Raw genomic sequence first — 26,581 nt, 5'->3', positions numbered from 1 at the left:
CTTTGGATCACTTACTCATTTAAAATTAAAAATAACAAAAAAAGTCTTGACCCCAAAACGGTAAGTTTGTAAGCTACATTGAGATTCTTGCAAAAATATGGATTCATTGTCATTAGAGGAAAGTATGAACTCCCTTGTTATGGCAACATTGTGTATCGTTCTCCCTGGCTCCCACCCATTGTTCAACCCCCTCTTTTATTTTAGCTTTGCTTGCTGGCTGCTAGTTTCTTTCTCCATTTTCTTTTCTCCTGACCAAGTGGAAAAACCTTGAGTTAATTACATGACTTTGGAGTGATTTCAGACTTCAGCTGATGATCCCCCAAATGGATCGTCTTTCCCTTGCTACGTGACGAATGTGAGTGTTTACAGAACCATTACTTGAGGGGTGGGGAGGCATGAGGCAGAAGTGGAAAACATGTAAGGTCCTTGAGATAAGGCTACTTACAAAAATCCATTCAAGTAGGAAGGAAGGGCAGCATGGGAGGTAAAGTACTTAAATATGGCCGGGCGCTGTGGCTCACGCCTGTAATCCTAGCTCTTGAGAGGCCGAGGCGGGCGGATTGCTCAAGGTCAGGAGTTCAAAACCAGCCTGAGCAAGAGCGAGACCCCGTCTCTACTATAAATAGAAAGAATTTAATTGGCCAACTGATATATATATAAAAAATTAGCCGGGCATGGTGGCGCATGCCTGTAGTCCCAGCTACTCGGGAGGCTGAGGCAGAAGGATCACTCAAGCCCAGGAGTTTGAGGTTGCTGTGAGCTAGGCTGACGCCACGGCACTCACTCTAGCCTGGACAACAAAGTGAGACTCTGTCTCAAAAAAAAAAAAAAAAAAAAAAAAAAAAAAAAAAGTACTTAAATATGGAGCTCTTTGTCCCCAAAGAACAAGTATTGTTAACTATGCAGTGAAAACAAGCAAAAAGGTCCTGCCATTTTGGAAATCATTATGGTGTAATGCAAAGTGCCTGGATTAAAATCCTAGTTCTATCGCTTAAGTCTGTGTGACTTAAGCCAAATTTACTTTTATGAACCATTTATTTCTCTCATTTGCAAATAACCATTTATCTCAATGATAATCCCTTCTTGCAGTATTGTCAGAAAGGTCAGGGATAGTGAATGTAAAGTAATTAGCACCTGGGACGAAGCAAATGCTCAGTGATTTCAGTTATTATTGCCATCCATGCCCCCTGGGTGGGGCCCTGAAACCCTGCTCTGTGGCCCTGGCATAATGAATCTGAGGACAAGCCTGGCTGACTTCACGTGGAGCCCACAATTATGAGAACATCTTCCCTCTGAATTCTTCTTTATTTATTTTCTATTGGAAGACTCTCTGTCTTCCCTAGTTTTCTTCCTTCTGTCCATATTTCTGTGTTAGCATGAATAATTAGTATATTTAAATTTAAATTCTTGGTGCTCTTTCTCTTCTATAGGGCCTTTATAATGAAGGTGATTTTTGGTGGGTGTTTGATTACATGTCTTTTAATGGTACTGAAAGAAGGGGAGGATATACATCCTTGAGTATGTCCAAAGTCTTAGGACCCTCTTAACAGAGCAGGTAAAATCAACAAGCCTCACCTGGTTTGGAGAACCCAAACCCAGGTGCTGGGGAAGATGACAGGTCCCCAGGTCCTCCTTTTATTCTGGAGATCATTTATTCCAGCATGAGACTCTTTAGTTATGAGCCTAAATCACATGTTTCCTCTCCTCCAACTGATATTGGTTGTTCAGTCTGATCCTGACCTCTGCCCGTGTTAGGATGCAGCCATTTCACACAGAGAGCATCTTTAAGTGCAGATGCCCAGGCCCAATTCCCAGATTCTGATTCATCACCAGGAATTTGTTGAATCAGCACATGACCCTATGATAATTATTTTATTCATTCAGTAAGCATATGTTGTGCATCTTCTGCGTGCCAGGCTCTGCTCTAGGAACTGGGAATATATCAGTGAAAAAAAAAAGAAACACAAATCTCTGCCCATACAGAGTTTACATATTTCAGAGAGAGAAAGATAATAAACAGAACCATTGAATGAATTGTATAGCATAGAAAAAGTAATAAGTGCTATGTAGAAAAATAAAGTAAGGAAAAGGGCCAAGGAATACATCTCTTGACTTTTCAACAACTTCACTATCCTATATCCTCAATCTGTCTTTCTTTTTTTGTCCACATTGCCTGACCCTTACCTCAGTTATTTCCTTTGCTAAACAGTTTAGGTGGGTGTTTTCTGACGTAGGACAGGATCCTGACTTTAGTTTTGTGTGTTTAGGCAGAAGGGCTTGAGGCCCTTACATGACTTCTCTCAGCCTGGCCCCTTTAGGATCTGTCCCAATTTATCAACAGCAGAGAGGAAACTCTCTTTGGAAAAAAAAAAAAAAAAAAAAAAAAGATCTAGTGGAGAATCTCTGTGTAAACAAAATTTTTTCCTGAAGTCTGGCTGTGGTCTGGGTAGCCTGAGGTTGTGGGTCAGGGCAGTCATTTTCACTCTCAATGGAATGGTCAAATGAGAGAAGTCTTCATCCTACGGCGTCATCGTTTTGTCTGGAAGCATTTGGAAGTGCTTGCCTTGGTAGTGCATAGGGATTTATGGTTGCTTTTATGTTGCCTTAGAAACAGATTAATTGCTTAGCTTTAAGGCCTTCAGTCAGCACAAATTACATAGAAAGGAATTCCAGGTCCTGATGAAGGCGAGTCAAGGAGTTCCTTGGAATAACCCCAGATGCCAGTCAACAGGATGCTATTAGGCAGTTCATCCAACACGCTGGGCTGGTGGGAATGCCGGCATATTCCTTTGCTCTGAGTTAGGTCCTCCTTGACAGTGAAAACTGGCTATCACTTCCTGCAGAGAATAGGTACTCTGCTGCCTAGCTACTCTTCAGACCTCTTCTCTGTAAACACTCTTTCCCAACCTTTACAAAGGGAGTTTGGTAAAGATCCGCCTTGTAGACACGTGTTTCTATTCCTTGTGGCCGTGACCTCTCCCCTCCACACTAGTGGCCGGATTACTCACAGCTGGGTATTTTTTTACCATCCTTTGTCACTGCCATTCAGGTCTGTAATCTGTAGTGGTGAAGTTGTTTGTTTCGTTTTAAAATAAACAGTGAGCAGAAGATAATTTGGGTATTCTTGACACTATGCTGCAGTCTCATTGGGGTGATATCATGAATATTCCTAAGTGAGCACTGGCCGCAGACAAAGAGTTGATCTGAATCCACCATAAAAAGCAGCCTATCCCTTGAATCAGCAGATCAAGGTGGAATATAAGAATGCCAGGCAGCAAAACAACATATCTGTACCTTCTCTTCTTATCCACCTGCTTAAGTTTAATGGAAATATATATTTAAGGGCAGATGGGGAGCGTTAAGTAATAATAGAACCTTTTGAGTCTGATGATAGAGGAAAGACCCCAAAGGAGACAAAAGGATGAAGGACTCATACTTAGATAATACCTATCCCACATCTTCATGAGCACATGGAGTTGGTATTAATTTAATAATTAAGAAAAAAAAAAAAGAGAGAGAGACTGAAGTCCAGAGCATTCTTTCCAGTTGATTCTTGGCCAATAAACTATATCAATGTTTTGTGTCCACTGATTTCATGCATTATAAGGATGCCATCTTTTCAATATAATTGTGATGCTTTTAGTTGACATCGGAAGCCCTCTCCTTTTTCTCTGATAGTGATGATGGAATTTCACTGATCCATCCACCTTTATACAGCTGGTACTCTTTTGGTTAAGAACACATTGTGAGATGTGGCTTAGGGAAGGGATAAAGGGCAGTGCTTTTTCTTGGCTGACTTAAGAGATTGCCATGACAGTGCCTGCAGGAAGAGGTTGCCAAGCAATTGCTAAAAGACCAGAGAGGGAAAAGGACAGCTGTCTCTAAGAACATGGCAGCCTGCATGTTATACTACAGTTATTAATGCTTGTCTGTTTGAATCTCTAATCTGTGAGATAAAAGCCAGGCCACTGGACACTTTCCACAAGACTTTTGCTAACCAGGCCCTTGTAACCCTGCATAGAAGCCAAGAGGTTTTCCAATGGGCTAGTCCAACCCCAAGCACAGTAGTTCTCAAAGATTATTTAACACACTATCGGGGATGATATGATGAAGTGGTTTATTAAATCAGTCTTGGAATCAGAACAGGCTTTGAATCTTAGTTCAGGAGTTTACTATCTGTATGACTTTCAACAAGTACTTAACCTAAGCCTCAATTATCCTACCTTCAAAATGGACTAATTATGTCTACTATGTAAGGTTATTGTTAGGGCACTGTGCATTGCACAACTCCACAGAGTGCTGTTCACATAGACTAGAATGGAAATAATAACACTTGAAATTGTGTAACAGCAATTCTGGTTATTGTATTAATAAATATTATAAATAATTGATACATATAAAAATTTAACATAGTGTCTATCACAGTGTTTACAAATGGAATCTAATGTTACTATTTTCTCAGGCAATTGACTATAATTTGCTGTTGTGTGATTTTGAAACTTGCTTTTAAAAAGAAGCAAAATCAAAATAGTTTTGGATATAGAAAACACAATTTGCAAAGGCCAGGAGGTGAGAAAGTATTGTTTATTCAGGGAATGGAAAGAGCTCCCATATTCTGGAGCTTAGAGACCAGATCATACAAAGTCTTGAACAATCTGTTGAATGATTTGGGCTCTGTCCTCAGGGCAACAGGCACCCAATGAAGAGTTTTAAGAGAAGTCAGAGTGTCAGATTTGCACTTTAGGAATTTCATTTTGGCTGAAATGTACAGAATGGAATGATGATATTTGGCAGTAATTTGAAGGGAGTGGTTAATCATATCAGTCTTGGAGACAGTGTTTACTATCTCTGTTCAGAGCTACTATTTATTACAAATATTTAACCTTTCTGATCCTTATAGGTGCCCAAGACATTTTAAGTTAATATTCCAAGAGGATCACTATGAATGCTTCTTTCTCCTTTTGAAATGTTAAAGCTCTACTGTACCATTTGTATACCTGCAAGGCAATGGGATCACTTAGAAATCAGATTTTATTATAGGAGGTAAAAGCTGGTCTCCTCCTTTCCACCCTTGCCCCTACCGTCTGAACCAGCAGAGAGATCTTTCTAAAAGGCAAATCAGATCACATCACACTCTGTTTAGACCCTTTCCACGATCCCCATCTCCTTCACCATCAAGGCCACTGCTGTGCGGTGCCCACAGTGCCCCCACTCGGAGCCCTGCCCTCCCAACCTCCCACCCGGTGCCTGGTCCTCACGTTGGTTTCTCCATGGTTTTGGGCTATGCTGAGCACAGTTCCTGTGAGGACTTTTTGAATTCTCTTCCTGCAGATATCCATGAGACTTGATCCCTGTTTTCTTGAGGATTTTGTTTAAATGTTACCTTATCAGAGAGGCCTTCCCTAATCACCCAATATAAAAGCATGCATGCCATGGGTGTGAACATACTAACACACACAGGCACGCATACATACACACTCCCAGTTCTCCTTAGCTTACTCCCCTCCACACACCATAGCACTTTTTACCATCTGACATTTATATTTATTTGCTTGTTTCCTCCCTTTTAGAATATAAACTCAGTGAGAAGAGAGACTTTGTTTTATTCACTGGTAAATTCTCAGGACCCAGAAGAGAGGCTAGCAAGTCACTCTAAAATGCATATTAAGCATGCATAAATATTAGTGGAATAAATGGATGGGTAATGGAGGTGAAACTAGATCTTCCTCTATTCTTGCAGCTTGGTTGAATCTCACCTTGCTTTAAGCAGAAATCTCACAACCCACCAAAGCTCTGCCATGCCTGAACAAGCAGACATACTGACTGTGAACTTCCACGTATTTGAAAATGTGCTTCTTCTATTGTTCAATCTTTTACTTAGATTGAAAGTAAACTATCTACTACTGTTAACTCTCCACTGGTCTTCTTTGGTATGGGAAAAATGTCAAAGAAGCTTATCTCTCAATAGTAATGAGCTAAAACTGGCTTTAGGCTGTGGCGGGATCTCTGAGGGTCTGCCAGGGTGTGCTAGGCAGGGGGCTCCTCCTAGGCTCTGGTGTAGTTTTCAGCATAGACCATCGGCAGCAAGCACAAGCCAGAGAGTGTAGGCGAACATGGGTGGCTGTCAGCCAGCCTGAAGCTGTGAAAGCGTCTAATCCAGCTCCTCTTTGAACTTTTTTCCAGGCCATCAGGCTATGTTCTAACTCGGGACCTCTTCTTAACGCTATGTTATCTGCTGTCATAACTGGTCCCTCTTGCAAGGCCTTCCAGATGAGAGCTACCCAGACTTGGAGTAGACCTTCCTCTATTTCAGTTCCCCCACCCCCTTCGCAGCTTCTGGAGACAGAGGGGATGTAAGGTCTGAGCTGAGTTTTGCGTGAGCTGGTGGGGAGGGCTGCAACAGCTCAGCCCACTGCTTTGCTTCTCGAGTTTGGTGCTGCTCAGTGACTCCGTTGCCGCATCCCTGATGGCCTGCGGTCCATCATCATGTGTATACTTTGTGGTCACTGTTGTTATGCCACATGAGCTAATTTAGATGGAATTATTGGCCCTGCAGTTTTTGGTCACTTGAACCCTCTACAGAACTAATATGTGTTTTAGAATGACCATGGAAAGTATGACATTGACACTGAGTGGGAACATTTTAAGGCTGGTAATGCTGATTTCACAGACTGCCAGGCTCTTCCCCATGACAGGGCCCAGACCTGGTCGTCTCCCTTTCCGGTGTGAACGCCCTGCAGGTTCGAAGGCAGGCTCTGTACACAGATGTGAAGAGTTGCGCTTGAAGAACCAGATGCCCAGCTGCTAATGTATCAGGAGACCTGGGCTGGCTGAAAATTAGGAGGAAATGTGCTCTCATCAAAACATGCTTTTAAAAACTGTACTTAATGTGTGGAAATATTGCATGACAGCAGAATTTTTCTCCCTCTAGAACAAACACCATTGAGCTTTGACTGCAGGCAGGCTTGAAGAGTTCTCTGTTTCCAAGTGAATGTGGAACAGGACATGATTTCATGAAATACAGTGTACTCCAAAATTTAAGATAATCATCAGGCCTTGTGTTGGTAGGATTTTTTCAGAGACCGAATTTCAAAGCATCAATGTTAATAAGGTGCTTTTGGCAAAGAAACAGTTTCTGGAAGATGTTGTATTAACCAAAATTTAAAAGAAAATCTGCTTTAGCAATAAGGAGGAAATTATTTAATGCTTCAAAAGTTTTGGTTTCTTTTTCTTCTTAGCTATTAGCATGCATAAATGTGTATTTAATAAGGCAAGGCTATAATTGAACTTTCCATTTCTAATAAGTCAATTGTGTATCTTGCTCAGTGAATGGGGACTACACATAGAAAATTCACAGAGAAATTGAGTTGTAAACTTTACAAAGGATTGCTTAATTACTAGTGAAGTTTTAGAATACATTTGTAATGGTCAAATATAAACATGTTCTTGGTAAAATTAATAAAAATAAGTAATTAGTCATGCTTTAGATGTGGCTCTAATGGTGTGATTTTTTTTCCACCCTCCACCCCCATCTTATTTTTACCAGTAGGTTGTGACAGCTGGAAGTCTCATGTACAACATGCTGCGATTAAGTCTCTCACCCACCTTTTCAATGGGATTTCGTCTGTTAGTCATCGTGGCTCTCTTGTTTTCCCATGTGGACCATATAAGTGCTGAGACAGAAATTGAAGGAGAAGGAAATGAAACCGGTGAATGTACTGGCTCATATTACTGTAAGAAAGGGGTGATTTTGCCCATTTGGGAGCCCCAAGACCCTTCTTTTGGGGACAAAATTGCTAGAGCTACTGTGTATTTTGTGGCCATGGTCTACATGTTTCTTGGAGTTTCTATCATAGCCGATCGGTTCATGTCCTCTATAGAAGTCATCACATCTCAAGAAAAAGAAATCACCATAAAGAAACCCAATGGAGAGACCACCAAGACAACTGTGAGGATCTGGAATGAGACGGTGTCTAACCTGACCTTGATGGCTCTGGGCTCTTCTGCTCCTGAGATTCTCCTTTCAGTAATTGAAGTGTGTGGCCACAACTTCACTGCAGGAGACCTTGGTCCTAGCACCATCGTGGGAAGTGCTGCTTTCAATATGTTCATCATTATCGCGCTTTGTGTTTATGTGGTTCCCGATGGCGAGACAAGGAAGATCAAGCACTTGCGCGTGTTCTTTGTGACGGCAGCCTGGAGCATCTTCGCCTACACCTGGCTTTACATTATTCTGTCCGTGATCTCTCCTGGCGTTGTGGAAGTCTGGGAAGGTTTGCTTACTTTCTTCTTCTTTCCCATCTGTGTTGTGTTCGCTTGGGTGGCAGATCGGAGGCTTCTCTTTTACAAGTATGTCTACAAGAGGTATCGGGCTGGCAAGCAGAGGGGAATGATTATTGAACATGAAGGCGACAGGCCATCTTCCAAGACTGAAATTGAAATGGATGGGAAAGTGGTCAATTCTCACGTTGACAACTTCTTAGATGGCGCTCTGGTTCTGGAAGTGGATGAGAGGGACCAGGATGATGAAGAGGCTAGGCGAGAAATGGCTAGAATTCTGAAGGAACTTAAGCAGAAGCATCCAGAGAAAGAAATTGAGCAATTAATAGAATTAGCAAACTACCAAGTCCTAAGTCAGCAGCAGAAAAGTAGAGCATTCTACCGAATTCAAGCTACTCGCCTGATGACTGGAGCTGGCAACATTTTAAAGAGGCACGCAGCTGACCAAGCCAGGAAGGCTGTTAGCATGCATGAGGTCAACACAGAAGTGGCTGAAAACGACCCTGTTAGTAAGATCTTCTTTGAACAAGGGACATATCAGTGTCTGGAGAACTGTGGTACGGTGGCCCTGACCATTATCCGCAGAGGTGGTGATTTGACCAACACTGTGTTTGTTGACTTTAGAACAGAGGATGGCACTGCCAACGCTGGGTCTGATTATGAATTTACCGAAGGAACTGTGGTCTTTAAGCCTGGTGAGACCCAGAAAGAAATCAGAGTTGGCATTATTGATGATGATATCTTTGAGGAGGATGAGAATTTCCTTGTGCATCTTAGCAATGTCAAAGTGTCTTCTGAAGCTTCAGAAGATGGCATCCTGGAAGCCAATCACGTGTCTACCCTTGCTTGCCTTGGATCTCCCTCCACTGCCACTGTAACTATTTTTGATGATGACCATGCAGGCATCTTTACTTTTGAGGAACCTGTGACTCACGTGAGTGAGAGCATTGGCATCATGGAGGTGAAAGTGTTGAGAACATCTGGAGCTCGAGGAAATGTTATCGTTCCCTATAAAACCATTGAAGGGACTGCCAGAGGTGGAGGGGAGGACTTTGAGGACACCTGTGGAGAGCTCGAATTCCAGAACGATGAAATTGTGTAAGTTCTTTGTGTGTAGATATATGTGTATGTATGTATAGGTGTGTGTGTGTATGTGTGGTTGAGTGTGTTTAAAAATGCAAGGGTGGGTGTATCATTTTTTAAACTAAATGATATATGATGAACGAAGTTGTTATTATACAAGACTTTCCAAATACCAGTCCTCACTTGGGTGCCATTAATCAATATGCTTTATACACAGAGATCTTCATTTGACATCAAGATTTTACTTTTACTTTTGTATGTCTTCATATTTTAAGTACATTGTGAACCATGATGAAATGACTCTTGTGATACAATTTATCAGATCACTTAAGATGGGTTGAAGAATTTGTATTCTGTTTTGAATCACATGGTATATACACAGAAAAGGAATACATAAAACATCACAATAGGTCTCTAAGTTCATTGCTGAGTATAAATTGGGAAAGCCCAAAAAGGAAACACCTCTGAAAAGAATTTCCTGACTACCAGAGCTAGCTGAAAATATTTTTGTGGATTTTATCTGACATTGTGTTTGTGGCAATATAAGTTAAGGTTTCTGCTTAAATGCTAATGCTTAATTATGACTTAACGATCAATCCTGCTTCTTTGGTTTTATGCTAACATGGGAAAAACTATACAACTCTTTTGTAGTTCCAGTCTAAACTATACAACTCTTTTGTAGGTCCAGTCTGGTTTTACTTTACATGATTAAACAAACCCTTTTACCTTACTTGTAAGTGATGGAGAGAGAAATAAGGTTCTGTCCAAGCATCCTAGTTGTCAGGGAGCAGGTCAGAGATAGGAAGGAGGAACAATTTACTCTTCCTATTGGTTACAACTGTGTCTATGTTGTAACATGAAGTACCCAATTGTGCAGTGATTTTTCCACTAAAAGTTGTTATTTAGAGAGCTGTTCCTCCTTCCTGGCCTAGGGGAGGGCTTTGCATTCAACTCACCAAAACCAAACCAGAAAATTTGACTAAATGAGCAATGTCTAAACTTTGAAGGAAGGAAAGAAAAAGAGGAAACTATTTATAATATCTGCAGTCCAACAAAGGACATCAAAATGAATGATTATGTTTGTTGAAGTGTTGGTGATTTAGAAATTTCAGGGAAAAAAATATTAAATACAGTTAGTTCTAAAAATGGTTAAGTCTTGTGCTAATGACAGGTGATATGTCAAATGGCAAATATGTGCTAAGTATGAAATTTCTCTTACCGAAAGTGTAGGGAGCATATAATTTTTTTTTAAATGAAAGTTTAGGGAAACAAACCAAAAAGGGGGGGATGGGCAGAGAGAACAGATTTTCCTAAAAAGAGCCTTCCCATGTCTTTACATCTCTTTGATATTGTAATGTAGAGATAGACAGTTATTGAGTACAGTATCACAATGAAAGCAAGAGAAACAGAGAATACAATATCCATCTGTGTGTTGGGGGTGTCAAAATAATATAGATTTTATATTGGTTCTCATGTTGTTGATATTCCACTTATTGAGATGTGTTTTCTTGGGACACTTCCCTGAAAGATAGTGAGATAGTAGCAAATTAATATCCTCCATACCCAAGAAAGAATTTTTCCAAAGATCATACATTGAATGTGGTCTTGCCCAGGTTAGCACACATGAACTTTATTCCTTTGCTAAAAATTCTTTCCCATTATATTTAATAATCATTTTAGTTATGTAACCCTCCTGTATTAGGCAGCACTTATAATCTATGTAAAAGTGTACTGCTTGTTATTAAAGGTGTATTTCATGTTATTAATAGAGCTCAAAAGGGTTAGCCCTTAAAACATCTTAAATCAATGTATTGTTTTGTTTTGTTTGACAAAGGATATTTTCTCTTGAAAATTTTGTCTTGCTTTCTCTTAAGAATAATCACTCTATACTTGTTTATTTGAAAAGTAGCTTTCCCTGTCTACTCTGCTGTCCAGGACTTTTACTAAATCTTAGATAAATAACCTTCCTTAGGGTGGCACAATGTAGAAGAAGAAGAAAAATGATTTAAAGAAAAGATTGACAATGATTTGATGGAATAATTTATTCTACCAAGCTCCATTTAAAACATTCATCCTATACAATTAAGTTGATTTTACTCTTGCAAAAGAAGGAATATTGCCAAACTCCATCTTTAGAAATTTAGATTTCTTGTAAGAATTGGTGGAACTGGTGAAAATTGTTAAGAATTGGTGCCATCTCTGTATGTATGTTCTTGGGAGTATTCTAGATCAGTCACCAGTTCCTTGTTTTATAAAACTCTTACACTGTTTTATTTGTTAGGTTGAAATGTGAAATTTTGGAAATGGCAAAACATTTTATTTATAAGTGGAAGGAAATTACAGCCCTACGTTTTTCTTCTTTCTAGAATTTTAATTTTAAAGAGTTTAGTTTTTATATTGACCATATAGACAAGCTTTATAGATCCTTAGTAGGTCTTTTGATTGTATTAATTTGTTTATGTGACTAGGACTTAAGTTAAGCCCCAAGGATTCAAAGACAATGTTTCTAGAAAAATATGTTATCAAAGATACAGCATTATGCTGGCCTGTTTAGCAGTTTAGAAGTCACTACATTTTTTGGGGGATTTTTTTTTGTGTGTGTGTGTGTGTGTGTGATTATCTCTAGTGCCAGGCCCATGCAGTCAGATCCAAGTAAAAGAAAGTTAGTCAGCAAGCAATGGAGTTGGATTATGTAGTCTCAATCTAATTTATCTCTGAGAATGAATTTATATCTCATCGAATTACACAGCTAATCTTGAGAGGTGACTTTCTTCAAAACCTACAATGCATAAATGGTGTTGACACCATTCAACTTTATTAAATACTTTGAAAAAATTTTTTATTTGTTTAATGCTGTACACAAAGCCAGAATTTATAATTCTTTCCAGAACATCATAAAGAGATTCCTGGAAAAGCCTGGAGTTAAAAGTTATCTAATTTTAAAGAGCCATTAACCAAGGTAGAAATAGAGGCCAATCTGATTAGAGATAGACACTAAGAGATACTATATCTTTATTGATTCTTTGATTCCAAAAACAAGATAGATTTTGAATCTATTTTTAGTATAAAAGAAGTCATTTATTTTTAGTATAGAACATACAAATCTTATTTTTAGTATAGATCTTATTTTTATTATAGAAGAGGTAATTTAAATTTATAATATGAGAATGTCTGTACCTGTTCATTCATGTTCTTACATAAATAAGTTGAATTATTTCAACTTGACCTTTTCTAAGATCAAAATGTATTTGAGAAAAAATGTTGATAAATGATAAATGGTGCTTATAATCTCTAATAAAGCATATTCTTAGCAAAACATTTTAAAATTACAAAGCAAAAGCCTATTAAATAGATATAATTAACAAGCACATGTTTTTATACAAGCTCAATCAATGACAAATACTAAACTCATGCCAAGTAATCTTAACTTTCAACAGGGAATTCTGTCTAATGTTAATAGCTAATAAAAAATAAATGAAGAATATGCTAATTTGATTTGTGGTTTTGTAGCTGATATCTACAAATTTGAAGTGCTGTTAATGATTGTTCTTTAATGCTAGTTTAGTGGTAATAATTATTACAAAATATTGTTTGGTCTTCCAAGGTCTAACATTAGCTTAACTGTTCTGGAAAATGTTAAGGTTAATTAACTAACGTAGATACAAACCAAATATAATTACTTAGTTATAGCCCAGTAATAATATCATTTTTGGAAGACAGTTCAAAAGATCATGAGCATTTACTATTATATATTTAAATTGCAGAGTTTGAAAAACAAAATATCTAAGTTGGAAAATTTTCATAATATATTGCTTAGAAAATCAGATTACCAGGGGTTCCTGGTCACAGCATAATATATTAAACAATGGATCTATCCAAAATTAATTTTGTTTTAACAACTATTACATTTTCAAGTATAGTTTTACCTTCATTAAATCTAGGGAGTATGATGTGGAACCCATTTCATCTCTCTGACACTCAATGTTATATCACATTTTCTTCTTTTTGGAAAAAGTACTAGAAGCAATAAAATTTCAGTATTATGTAGATTCTATGGGATTATTACTATATTCCAGGGAAAATAAATATTTTGGTTTTCCTATTTATATTACCCATGTTCTTTTCTTGCTGTACAGACTTCCAAGGAATAAAGACCTAGCTATAGGAGACGGCAATTCAATTCTGAGAGCAGAACACAATATGTAATACAAAAAACAGCCAGATGTAAAAAAAGTGAAACAAAGATATTAAGAAAACTTGAAGTGATCAGAACAGAAGAATAATTATGTGGGGAAATCAGAAATGAAAAATACTAGAGAATATATGGCTAGACAAGAAAGGCCTATTAGCATATACTATTCTTGAATCCAACATTTTTCAAGATTAACTTTACAACAGAAGAATTCTATCTGCTACATTTAGACTATTAAAATGAGGGCTACAAGATATTTTATATTGACATAAAATTTTCCTAGGTAATGTGCTAATGTAAGATATTTGGATAGAATAACTTTAACGTTTTAATGGATTTGTGCTTTAGTGGATTATCTTTTCAGACCAGAATATTTATCTCTTTTTAGAGCCAAATCACATGTAGTATCATCTGCAAACCTAAATTATAACTACAAGATGTTTTTATAAATGCATATGTTTTCTGAATGCATAATGATCATAAAAATAAGACAGGGAAAGAGCCAAAAACATTTATGAGTTTTAATTCAGTACTGCCAGAACCCTAAGTTGATTATGTGCAGAAAGGTTATTTACCATGTCAACCAGATTGCCATATTTGCTGTTGTAGTTTCATTTTTCCAGTGCTAATTAAAGTTTGAGGTTATATCATTATGTAAAGGAATTTTTTCTTAGCAAATGAAAATAGTTTAGAATCACTGAAGTGTTTAAATTATGGGCTCTTTTCTTAGTCATCATTCAAAGCCATTACATAGGAGGCTGATTGGTTCACTAGTTTAGGGGTAGAGGAAAAATTATATATCAATTAATCAGCACATACTTAATAAGCTACTGATTTGTGCCTGGCACTACGCTAATGATTATGAAGGAAATAGAAGAAATATACTCCTTATACTCTAAAATGGGATATAATGAGATAGTGCATATTCTGATAAGTACAAACATTGTTATAAAGATATTGTGTAAGCTGTAGGGTAAGCCTTAATTTTGGACAAAATATTTGTGTTTGCTTTTGTAGAACAGAAGGCATAATTGGAAAGAAAAATAGGATGTTCATTTTAAGATGGAGTCATAGATTGATAAACCTCAGAGAATGGGCAATTTCAATAAATGGGATCATTATCAAAATTAATGAAAGACTCAGTGAGAGTTCATTTTGTTTCATGGGATTTTATATCATTATGGGGGTGTCTAAATCAATCTGAGTGTGTCCCTTAAAGAATTATTGTTTTTGAAAGCCTTTTGTGGTAGATTGTATAGAAACAAAATTTAGAAGACCATTGCTATTAGACAACATAATATATTCCAAGAACTTTCTCAAATGCTTTTTATATATTTAATATTTTAACAACTCAATGAAGTAAGTGGCATTGCAGATGAAAAACTTAAATTCAGAGAGATTAAATAATTTCTTCAAAATGCTTATCAATTATGGATCCAGGATTTGAACTCTTGTCTATTTGACTTAAAAGCTTATGTGCTTGTCCTTCTGTACCACATTGCATCTTGTAGTTTCTAAAGAAAATTTAGATCTTTAGTAAAATGTTGTTAGTATTTTATTTTGCTCTTTGTGAGTTAGTCCTTAGATCTCTAGAAATAGTTTGATTTACTGTAATCCTATAATCACTTGAGCAATTGTCAACCCATTTTGTTACCTTATTTTCTCAGATTTACTACTCTGCCACCATCTTGTAAAGTCTGAGTGGATTATACACTAAATTGTGAAGTGGGAAGAAATGTTCTTTGCTTTTCTTTCCCCAGGGTACCAGTAACTCAGGGAAGGAGATTTAATTATATGCAAGTCTTTTGAAAGGAGCAACCTTGAGGGCATAACACCTACAGTAGGATTATTGTTATTTTGCTGCTCTTGGGTTAGCTAAGGTGTGGAAAATATTGTAATATTTTGCCTATGGGAAATATTGTAATATTATGGGAAGTGTAGAGGTTTGCCTGCAAAGTATCTTCATCATGTTCTGTCATGGCTACTGAAATCTGATCATTGGAGCTTCATTCTTTGAGGTGGTACATACAACTCCTAAGTATTAGCCTTGCAGCAGTGGAGTTGAAGTGGCTCTGGGCCAGGTGGCAGGGAAGGATGGATGAGAAGGCAGCAGACCAGAGACAGTGCTTATAACTGCCTTGGGAAAGCCGGCTGGGGATGTGGGTGGTGGAAGGTGCTGGGAGGGCAGGCAGGACTTCAGCTGCTAGCTTCCCACAGTGCCTTGCAGTTCCTACCCTGCTCGTGGGGAGTCCAGAGGTCCCGGGAAGGAAAGCAAGCAGTCAACAATATGGGCAGAATTATAGGAAATCTCCTCCATTGCTTCCTCTCCTGGCTCGACACACCACCTACGTAATTCCCTTCTATTTGCCAAAGGTTGAGCCAGCCAGGGCCCTTTCTTTTCACAGGCCTATACAGCTGTCTCACTATAGAGCCAGGCTAAATAAACAATTCCTTTTATTTCCTGCCTTTCTCCCGAGGACTCGGTGCTCTAGATGACATTTTCTTTCCTTCTTACAATGTCTCCAAAGGGTCAGATGTGGAAATAGGCATTGTGTTCTTTGGTGACAGTTGAAGATTTGGAGGCAAGGGGCAAAAGCAGAGCCAAAAGCAGAACTTGGGTCTCTTGCCTTTCAGGATGGTGCTCATGGTAATGGGGCAACCAGGGAGATTTCAGCATAGCTGGCAATCCAGATATTAACAAAAATAGCCTAGGATATTTTCCAGACATAATTTTATGCTTTCATTTTTGTTTTTTATGCTTAGGCATGACAAATCTGGAGTTTTATGTATTCTGAAGCTTTGTGGTGACCCTTGAAGCCAAGGCCACTCCATTTTTCCATGTTAGCCTTCCTGAGATGAAGATAGACTTAGGAGGATCCCTTAACTTGGATTCCACACCCATGTTTGGGCTCCAGCTTTGTCCTCTACTAGTTTTGTGCCTTTGAGCGAGTCAGTTAAGTTCTGAGTCAGTTTCAGTCCTTCATCTGTAAAATGAAGATGATAGTGGTGGTGGAGGTGATGGGTGGTGGTGGTGGAAGTGGTAATGGTGACATTTGTGGTAGTGGTGGTGATGGCCGTGGTGGTGGTGATGATTGTGGGTAGTGAGGTGGTGGTGCTGGTGATGGTGACATTTGTGGTGGTAGTGGAGGAGATGGTGATGGTGGTGGTGACATTTGTGTTGGTAGTGATAGTTTTGGTAGTGAGATGCTGACATTTGTGGTGGTGGTGGTGGTGGTGATGGTGGTGATGATAGTGGCGGTGGTGGTGGTGACATTTGTGGTGGTGGTGATGGTGATGGTTGTGGTAGTAAGGTGGTGGTGATGGTGGTGGTGGTGGAGAAGGAGGGGGTAGTGGTGATATTTGTGGTAGTAGTGATGGTTGTGGTAGTGAGGTGGTATTGGTGACATTTGTGGTGGTGAAGGAGGTGGTGGTGGTGATGGTGATAGTGATGGTTGTGTTGTTGGTGGTGATGGTGATGTTCATATTGGTAGTAGTGGTGGTGGTGATACTGATGATGGTACTAATTTTTATTGAGAGCCACATTTCATGCTGATTTGCTTACATTACTCAATTGATTTAATCCTCACAACTATGTTAAGTAGGTACTGTTATGCTCATATGACAGATGAAGAAATTGAGGCTTAGAGATTAACTAACTTTCTCCAGATCACACAGCTCATGAAGGGTGGATATAGAATTCAGCAGTAGGACTGCCTGACTGTAATGCCTATGCTGTCTCATTAGGGGGTGTTTCTTCACTCGAGTTACTTTCTTATGCAATGAAGAGTGTGTTTGAGGCTGCGGTGCTGTGACCCTTAACTATGACACATGCTCATGCATCTCAGAATATGAGAAAGTAGAGCAGTCATTTATCTTTTCTGGTATTCCTGGACATGAATTAACCATAGTGTACCCCCATGCCCCACTCTCCATTAACCTAGATCCATGATTGGCTAGTTAGAGAAGCAAGAGAATGCTAAATGCTATCATCTCTCTATGTATCTGACCTGTCCAATTATTGTCAACTTTTTTTCTCTCACACAGTATTTATTTTCCCTTGTTCTTAAATTTAAAATAGAAACATCTTTATTATTAGTTTTCTGTCATTGCCTACATTAGCCCTGTAGCATTTAACTTCCTTATATGGCTGGATAATGAATGTAGTTTTGGTCCATACTTAAAATAGTAGTTTCTGGGTCTGTCTTTTTTAAACTATGTCGCCAGACAATGTATATTAATGACAACAGAGAATTAGTATCAGGGATGTTTGTTACCTTATATCAGCACTAAAAAAAAAGTTTAAAAAGTTATATTCTCTGATTCTGAAGAGGATTAATAGTAAGAATTATTGTTTAGGAGACTTTTCTAGAATAAGTGACCCTACTGGCAGTTCATCTGACATACACCTATAATTCCAACCTCCACGGCAAATGGAATTTTTACATACATTTATAAAAGTCCAATTCCAAGTCACTCTTGCTTCCAAATTATCTTCTCTCTAAGGGACAATAACAAAGAAAGAAACTTCTATCTAAAATCATATGACTGACCAATGATATCTTGCATATACAAAATCAGTGTTCAGGTATGTCTATAACAAATTTGTTTTTGAGCAAGATAGTTTTATTTGATTTTTGACCTTTTTCAGTCAGGCAAATTATTAGTCTGTTTAGAGTAATGCCAATGGCAATATGTTTATAAATATAATTAGATACAACCTTTAAAAGAAGTCTGCAACTGTTCTTCAACAAAGAACATTTCTTAAATACGGACGTACACATATACATTTATTATTTATCAAGGAAAAAGTGGGAAAGTAAAATTAAGTCCTATTTACATAGAGTTTAACTTTTAGGGCACAATAAAACAAAAAATATTCCTAAAATTATGAGGACAACTTTCCCTCTTGTACATGAAACATTACAATCTTAACTTGAAACGGTTTTTTAAAATGAGCTATTCAGTTTACTGTCTTATCTGCATGTCTGGGATTTGTATATCAACTGAGAGAGAAAGAGAGTGGCTGGGCGGGGTGGAGAGAGGCAGGGGAGGAGGAGGAGGCAGGGGAGGAGGTGGAAGAAGGGGGGAGAAGGAGGAAGAGGGAGGGGGTGGGCAGAGAAAGAGGGATAAGGGAAGGAGAGAGGCAGAGGAACAGAGACAGAGACGAAGCATATACAGCCCTGATTAGATTTCAGCTATTTCTAAAATGAAGTGAAGCCTGGCATTAGTCCAGATTCTTGCTCAAGCAAACAGAAAACAGTAAGAGAGTAAGGAAATAGAAATGGGATTCACTCAAGCTGCTTCTTTATTAAAAATAGATAACAACTTTGCCCTTGAAATCAAGTGCATGTGCCTTGAGTGTGTTTGAGAAGCCAGAAGTAGCTTGTGGAATCCAGTGGGGCTGGGACTCTATTTATTGATTCCTGTTTTCAGCAAATGTTCTAGAAGCACCTATCCTGTGCCAAGTCCCTTGCAGGATGCTGGGATAGCAGTGTGATTAGGACTTAGCCCCTGCCACAGAGAACTTCATGCTCTGCTAGAGGAGATAGATGTACAAATGTCCAGCCACACAACAGTGTGGATCTTTAGTCACCCCCAAAGCTTCTCTGTGCCTCCCTTGGCATCATTCTCGCCTAACGTGGCCCTTGCCCCTGGTGCTTCGGCTGAGAACGAATGATGACGAGCTGTCAGTGTCACTGCTGGCTCCCTCTGGCAGCCTCAGCCCACTCCCTGTGCCTGCTGGTCCCCAGACGAGAGCCACACGGCTCCCTCTCCTTCCCTGTCCCCACCCCAGATGGTTTCTGTGACTGTTTGGCTGCCCTTTCTAATGGAGACCAGAAGAGTAGAGATTGGGAAAGATTTCAATTCTGATTTATTTTGCAAAGCAGTAATGAACTCAGAAGAATGTGACACAGGAAAGATTTTGGCTTCCACTTTGTTTCTAAATCCTGTGCATTACCAAGGGGAGCATATGCCACTCACATCTGAGTCCTTTCTCTAAGTGGTGTGATTTTATTGAGCTCAAACAAATGAGGCTATTATAGAAATTGGAACTACTTAGCCTGGATTTTGATAAGCTGGCACTCAGTGCCTTCTGGTTCTCAGGTTCAGGTAGGTGGTCCAGCCTCGCAGAATATCCTGACATGGTCTTGAAGGAGGCCAGACAGATTACCGGGGGAAAAACAGACAATCAGAAGTGGCAGGGGGTCTTGTTGAGCTGTTGATGATATGGGAAAAAGGAACTCTATGTGGGTGAGTTCTGAGATGCTGTATGCTGATATATTATATAAAGCTGTGGACTCCAACCCCCAGGGCTGTGGACTGGTACCAGTCTGTAGCCTAACAGGAACCAGGCCAAACAGCAGGAGGTTAGTGGTGGATGAGTGAGTGAAGCTTCCTCTGTATTTACAGATGCTCCCCAAAGTTCACATCACTGCATAAGCTCCACCTCCTGTCAGATCAGTGGCAGCATTAGATTCTCATAGGAGTATAGACCCTACTGTAAACTGCGCATGCGAGGGATCTAGGTTGTGCTCCTTATGAGAATCTAATGTCTGATGATCTGAGGTGGAGTTGAGGTGGTGATGCTAGTGCTCAGGAGTGGCTGCACATACAGATTATCATTAGCTGAGAGGTTTGACTGCACAGTAAATGTAATGCCCTTGAATCATCCCCAAACCATCCCCCCTCCATACCCCGGTCTGTGGAAAAATTGTCTTCCATGAAACCTGTCTCTGGTGCCAAAAAGGTTGGGGACTGCTGAAAAGTGATTTATCTGAACTACACATGATCTAGTAGAATGCAAGAATATTAATATGATGTAATAATAATATAATAAATAAATAGAAATAGGTAAGTCTAGCTGTAAATATAAAACAAATAAAATAATAATATAAAGAAAATTAAGTCCAGATATTTATCTGGCAATATCAAGAGCTAAAATATCTTGCAGAAATTGTTGTTTGAATAATTGAAATGTGTGCTATAGGTTTGAATTCTTTCAAGGAAGGAATATCTTTCCTAATATTCCATCAATTCCATAGTCATTATAAATTTTAATATATTCTCTTAACTTAATCTGTTTTTAATTATTTGGTTATTGATTTAGCGATCAAGTCTTATATATGAGGCACTAGAGATATTTTGAGGTAGATCTGGCTCTCTGGTCCTACAGTAAAGTTTTCCAGTCCATTGAGTTTTATGCCTCTGTATGTTTACCATATATATATATATATGTGTGTGTGTGTGTGTGTGTGTGTGTGTGTGTGTGTGTGTATTTTTTTCCTAGTCAAAGTATCAGTGTGCCTGACTCTAGCTATATTCATTTTAAATATGTTGTTTCCCCAAAGACAGAAGGTTGTAGAATGAAAGTGAATGGTAGGTGCTAACTGTGGACACAAAGGAAATGACCTTGAGGAGTCAAATGCTTAGCACTTTCATTAGTGGAAGGGCTTTGTTCTGCAGGTAGCATAATGATTAAGAGCTGTGGGACCATACTAGCCTGGGTTTAAATCCTCATTCTATAGACTGCATAAATTCAGCCCTCTTAACCTCTCTATGTGTCAGTTTCACCATCTATATAATGAGGATGATAGAATCCATTTCAAAGGATTAAATCCACTTATCCAGTACCTGCTGTATAGTAAATACTTGATAAATGATAGTTATTGTTTAGTTACTTTACAGACAACTCTTTACCGAAGTCTAATCTCTAGGCAAGGGGGTGGTATTGTAAAAACTATGACCCATCCTCATTAAAAATAATTATATATATATATATATATATATATATATATATATATATATAGGCTTGCTGGAAATTAGGTGCAGGGTGCTTCTCCTTTTATCTTTCTTTTCTTAAATACACACACACACACATTTTTGAGTGTATTCTCTGGGTGTGTGTACATGTCCTTGTTTTTAGGATAGGGACACTCAAGGCATATAGTTGTCTTCTACTAGCCTAATAGGAATGATCAGTACAGGGAATGATCAAAACTATGATAAAATGCTTCCCAGATTACGCTGCATTGACGCAGTTATCCTTCGGTGGAGGAAGTGAGGGAAGCAAGGTATGATGTGGAGACCAGGAAGTTAGGACTAATAGGGAACATAGAATGGGTCAGAGATAAGCTTTATCCTTTACGTCACACTTCGCTATTTGCAGGGTTCCTGCTTCTCTCTTAATACTTCATCTTCACAACAACCCCTTGAGGCATTAGCACACCTATTTGGGGCAATGGGAGTGCCACTGTGATTTATACCTAGTAGGTGCTGAACAAATGGTTTTTGGGTAGATAGTAAAGAGAAAGACGGAAGCCACAAAGGTTTTTATGCATGGGAAAACTTAACTTCAGAGAATTGAGTTGTTTTAAATCACAGAGCCTACACTGGAAAGCAGGTATTTTGAGACCTCCCCTGGTGACAGTACACCAAGTGGTATAGTTGCCCGGTGTAGGACCTACCCTATGTCTCTTTCAAAGGCTATCAACACACCAACTTCAGGAGAAACTGCCTACCTGGGTACTTGCTCTCAGCTTCTGCAAATATTTCATGATATTTATTTCTCTTATTACCCTTTTAAATTGTTATTTTAATAAGTTTTTACCTGGAATAGATTGTTTGATGAGGGAAAAATTGTTGAAACTGTTGCATTTTCATTCCCCATGCTCTGACATCTCATTACCTCTGAGAGATACCTTGATGATGCAAATATACCCAGGAAATTCTTATACGATATATAGACGTATTCAGATTTAGCACTGGAGGGAGGGTTAAGGTTGAAATAATAGAAATAATAATATGCTATATTGAAGTAGTGGAATGTGCACTTCCATTATGACTACTGTGAAATGAAATTTCTCATGTGACAACGCCAGGGTCACATTCTTACTCTTATCCATAATAAACACATCTGTGGAACTGGGTGATTTCTTTTTGTTCAACGTTAATTGTGCCTTAAAATAAGCCAGCAACTTGCCCATGAATTCTCATTACACCTGAAATGCTATAATACTTCTCTCCTTACTCTCTAAACCTGTCTTTATTCCTCACCAACTCTGATTCCTGCAACCGTCTGTGTTCTAATCAGTCAATTAACTCAGCAAAAGTCTATTAACTTTTTAATGGTGACTTATTTTATGCCTAATCTAGAGACTTGAAGATCCTGAATTCCAAGATTAAAATTTAGTGGAAAAAAGAAAAATATTTACAACACTAAATGAAATAATTTTGATGATAGAGATATATACAAAGTGCTGTGGGAGTTTAATAACTCTGGTTTAAAATAGCAGTAGTTTAATTTCTTTTCTTGTTTCCTTTCCTTTTACTTTTTGTTTTGCTTTGTGGTTTTTTTTTTTTTTTTTTTTTAAGTGATACCAGGAAAAGTTTGTTATAAGTAATTAAATCCTCTTGGCAATTATGAAAAATATGTGGAAATCTAATCTGATCTGTCCGAAAATGATAATCATTTTTCACAACATGACCAGTGTTGATATACTCAGTATATTGCCTCATTCTTTACTGGAAAAATAATCCCTAAATTAACACGATTCTGTCTACATTTTTATGTGTTAGACAGATAGAGATATCAAATATGTATTTTATTAAGTGAAATTAAATCTTCATGCAAGAAATTTCAGTGTGTTAAAGTCCAATTACTAAGTATAACAGCTGCTCCTTGAATGTATTGATAAGATAAAATTAGGAAACATAATTCCCTATTAATAAAATACACATTCTAACAATATCTAACACTATAGATAAATCTGTGTCAGGAAGGAAAATAAAAGCATTTTAAAGATGGGACTTTCTGTTTTTCTGTTTTAATAAGTACAATGCTTTAAATGTATTTGTTTAAAAAATATTACCTTTAAATTTTTCAGCAAAACTAACCCTGACACTTGCTTTGGGAGCCAATTAAACTTTGTGTTGGACTGAATCTTAAGAAACATATCTTATGTTTTTCTTAGTTTAATTTACAATTCCCAATGATGTCTCGTGAGCCAACCTTCCCAAAGTTCTTAATCTCCTTTGGCATTAAAATCTGTCATATAGAAGTCAGTAACAAGACTCAGAGCTGAGGGAACCCTCTTCCTGTAACCTTCAAAATGCAATCAAATATCAAAGGCCTAAGAAAATTTAAACGCTAATTTAAGAGACCTCTGTACTTTGCCTCTTGAGAGAGAAGTTGGTAAATTATAATTTTTATTTTTGGTCCTTCACTTTTTTATCTACTTTTTTTTCTGCTTAGGGAAAAGCTACAATTTGATGACTTTTCTCCCTGCCAAGAGGCTCACAAGTACTAACATAAATAAAGTATAGAGCCAGGAGACAGAATGGAATGCAGAAGGAAGCAAATGTTTGGGAGTCAGGAGTTCCCAGACCTAAATTGCCTGCTTAAACCACTGATCTGGTTCATCTGCTCCTAATTGGACCAGCGGCTTTGGACAAGTCATTTCATGTATCTGAACTTCAGTTTGCTCCATAGGAAAATTCGAGGCATAGAAATAAATGACCTATGGGTTTTCTTCCATCTAAAAAAAGTTTGCTCTCCCAAGAGAAAGCATGAAAAAAGATCACATAACACTGAATATGATTTACAGTGGAGTATGAGGAAACTTTGTATTTCTTTTTGTTTTCTCCATTACTCCATGCCTTAGTTTTCTTTATTGTAGTTATTTGTCAAAAGGAGGCATTGAAAGATAACAAATAATATAAAAACCAAATAAGAGAAGATTATATCTTTGTTTCTTAGTGAGTCTTGATAAGTTGTGGACTTGCAGAATTATTTATGTTCACTGGATTGATCTGGCTAAAGTCAGTTTTGTCAAATTTGTTTCAGTGTCTCATATAAATTGACATTTGTGTCACAGTGTATTTAGGATAACAATATAATTTATTGTTCAAATCAGAACACTTTTGTGAGTGAAAGGGGCACTATTAATAATTATGCAGGTGCAGTATTAGAAAGTGTGGCATAGTTACCTTAATTTGAGCTTGCTGTCTCAGAAAAGTAGAGCGATTGCTGTTCTGTTGAGAACACTTATAATAAGAGATAAATAGTCACCAGAATCAAAGGTTTTGCATTTGATTTTTCTGTTTGTTTGTTTGTTTGTTTTACCTACTAACATCCTATCTGTTTTTTATTGTTATTGTTGTTAAATGAGGCTTTTCAAAAATCATCTTAATACAAGTTGGCTAGTAAGCGTGTACTGGAATAGAGACAGATACGGGAAATTAATTAGATAAGTGGCAATGGAAGAGGGAATCCATTATGTCTAAACCACAACTCAAATGGTTTGCTAGTCAAACCACATTGGCAGTTTTCTTTTCCTTTTTTGTCTCCATATGGATTAAAACAATTGATTTTTCTTCTGTGTCTTCAGGGAAATTGTAGAGTTGCAGCTGAAGTAGATCTGTGGGATTGTGGATATAATGGCAACCCTGCAACACTCAGAAAAGTTACTAAGTATGCCTTTTTTTTTTAATAAAAAAATTTCTGAAGTTTCTTTTGGCTCTAAAAGCCAATTATTCAATAGAATCATACATTCCTGAGAGCCTTTGACCTTGTCTTACCTTATCTTACTCTTAGATTTGGTTGTCCACGCCTGGAAAAATGCTTGGTGCACTTCTAAGCTACTGTGTCTCTGAGGATATTCTTCTTTACACATTCCATACACACACTTCAGGGCCCTGCCCTTCAATACTCTTTCATTCCCTTTTAAAACAAGTATCTGAGCCATATCGTCCATGCTCTTTGATGAATCATTCAGATGACATGCATCTATCTGTGTCCCTTTTTCCCAATATTGCCATCCCCACAGGGTTTTTCTCCAATTGATACCTATCGTCTTATTATAAATATACATCATTGTCTTTATTTAACCAATTATATTTATTTCAGGATGGCTATGTAGGAGTAGAAAGAACAGTATTGATCTGTAGGCATAAGCCAATTCAATTCAAACCAAGTTAGCTCTATGTTTTCCATAATAAATATATTAACTTATGATAAAGATATGACAAATTAAGCTTATTTATTGATTTTAAATAAGGGAAGATGTACTGCAACAGTACATGAACAATGAATAAGCCTCCAAGAGACTGAAACAAGTCCTCATTTAAACGTGAACATGGATGGAACAGAAAACTAATTATAGAATTAAGTATTCTAATTAATTAAATGATACGTAATGATAGTCAAGGCAAGAACAATCTGGAATTTAGCACGAAAAAAATTAGTCATGCAAGTACAGAATTGAAATCATTAGGCCTGAAAATATTCTTAAATAAAATAATTTTTTGAGAGCTTTAATTGACTACAAGTTCAGTGATACTCAGCAAAATGTACAGAACACTATGTACTGGTTCTGGTATGCTAAGGACAGATCAGACACACTTGGCACATTAGAACACACTTGTTACTAAATCTCATGAGAGACCTTATACTTGGATGCAGATGTGTAAAGGTGTTTGCTTCTCCACAGTCTAGCTTGTTCAGTAGAGAAACTTAACAGGTCCCAGAATTTTGGTCTCAATGTGAGATACTTTTTCTAACAAAATCACAGAAAATAAGAAACAGCACAAAATGCAATTTCACTCATTCGTAGTTCTGCAATCACGTTGATTTGTGTTTCATTGTATAAAATTCTTGAAGGGCTTGAGCAACATTTTTATATTAGAGAAATCAACATACTTTCTGTTTCTAAATTGTTCATACAGTTAAGGTGGCATTTAAATTTTAGCTTATTTCTTTTGCGTAATTCTCACAAATTTTGTTTTTCAGTTGGTATAAAAAAATGGTACTCAAGTAATGAATTTTCTTAGCAGCTGTTAGGTAGCAAATCAGTTTGTATTACTATGTATAATACCTAGTGAAACATCTTGTCATATGCTTGCAGTGTGTCAAATCATAGTTCATGAGAATATTATGCAACATATATATATATATATATATATATATATATATATATATATATATATATCTGTTATAATCTTATCTACTTATCCAGGGATCAGTAAATA

The 26,581-nt window shown here is 37.7% G+C and overlaps 1 protein-coding gene across 10 annotated transcripts in view; it reads left to right on the top strand.

Annotated features, from left to right (window-relative positions):
- SLC8A1 (solute carrier family 8 member A1) overlaps positions 1 to 26,581 on the top strand; it is a 366,483-nt gene that overhangs the window by 65,986 nt on the left and 273,916 nt on the right. For 8 of the 10 annotated variants that reach the window (XM_012788537.2, XM_012788542.2, XM_076000700.1 and 5 more), the window contains one exon: positions 7,547 to 9,378. In XM_012788537.2, the coding sequence (XP_012643991.1) occupies positions 7,571 to 9,378 (1,808 nt within the window). In that variant the 5' untranslated portion in view covers positions 7,547 to 7,570. The remainder of the gene's footprint in view (positions 1 to 7,546; positions 9,379 to 26,581) is intronic. The other 2 variants (XM_076000699.1, XM_012788549.3) reach the window with 1 other exon arrangement.

The sequence above is a fragment of the Microcebus murinus genome, chromosome 3 (genome assembly GCF_040939455.1).
Source record: "Microcebus murinus isolate Inina chromosome 3, M.murinus_Inina_mat1.0, whole genome shotgun sequence".
Taxonomy (NCBI): domain Eukaryota; kingdom Metazoa; phylum Chordata; class Mammalia; order Primates; family Cheirogaleidae; genus Microcebus; species Microcebus murinus.
Note: the sequence above shows the minus strand (reverse complement) of the source record. Positions and strands in the feature narration are given on the sequence as shown.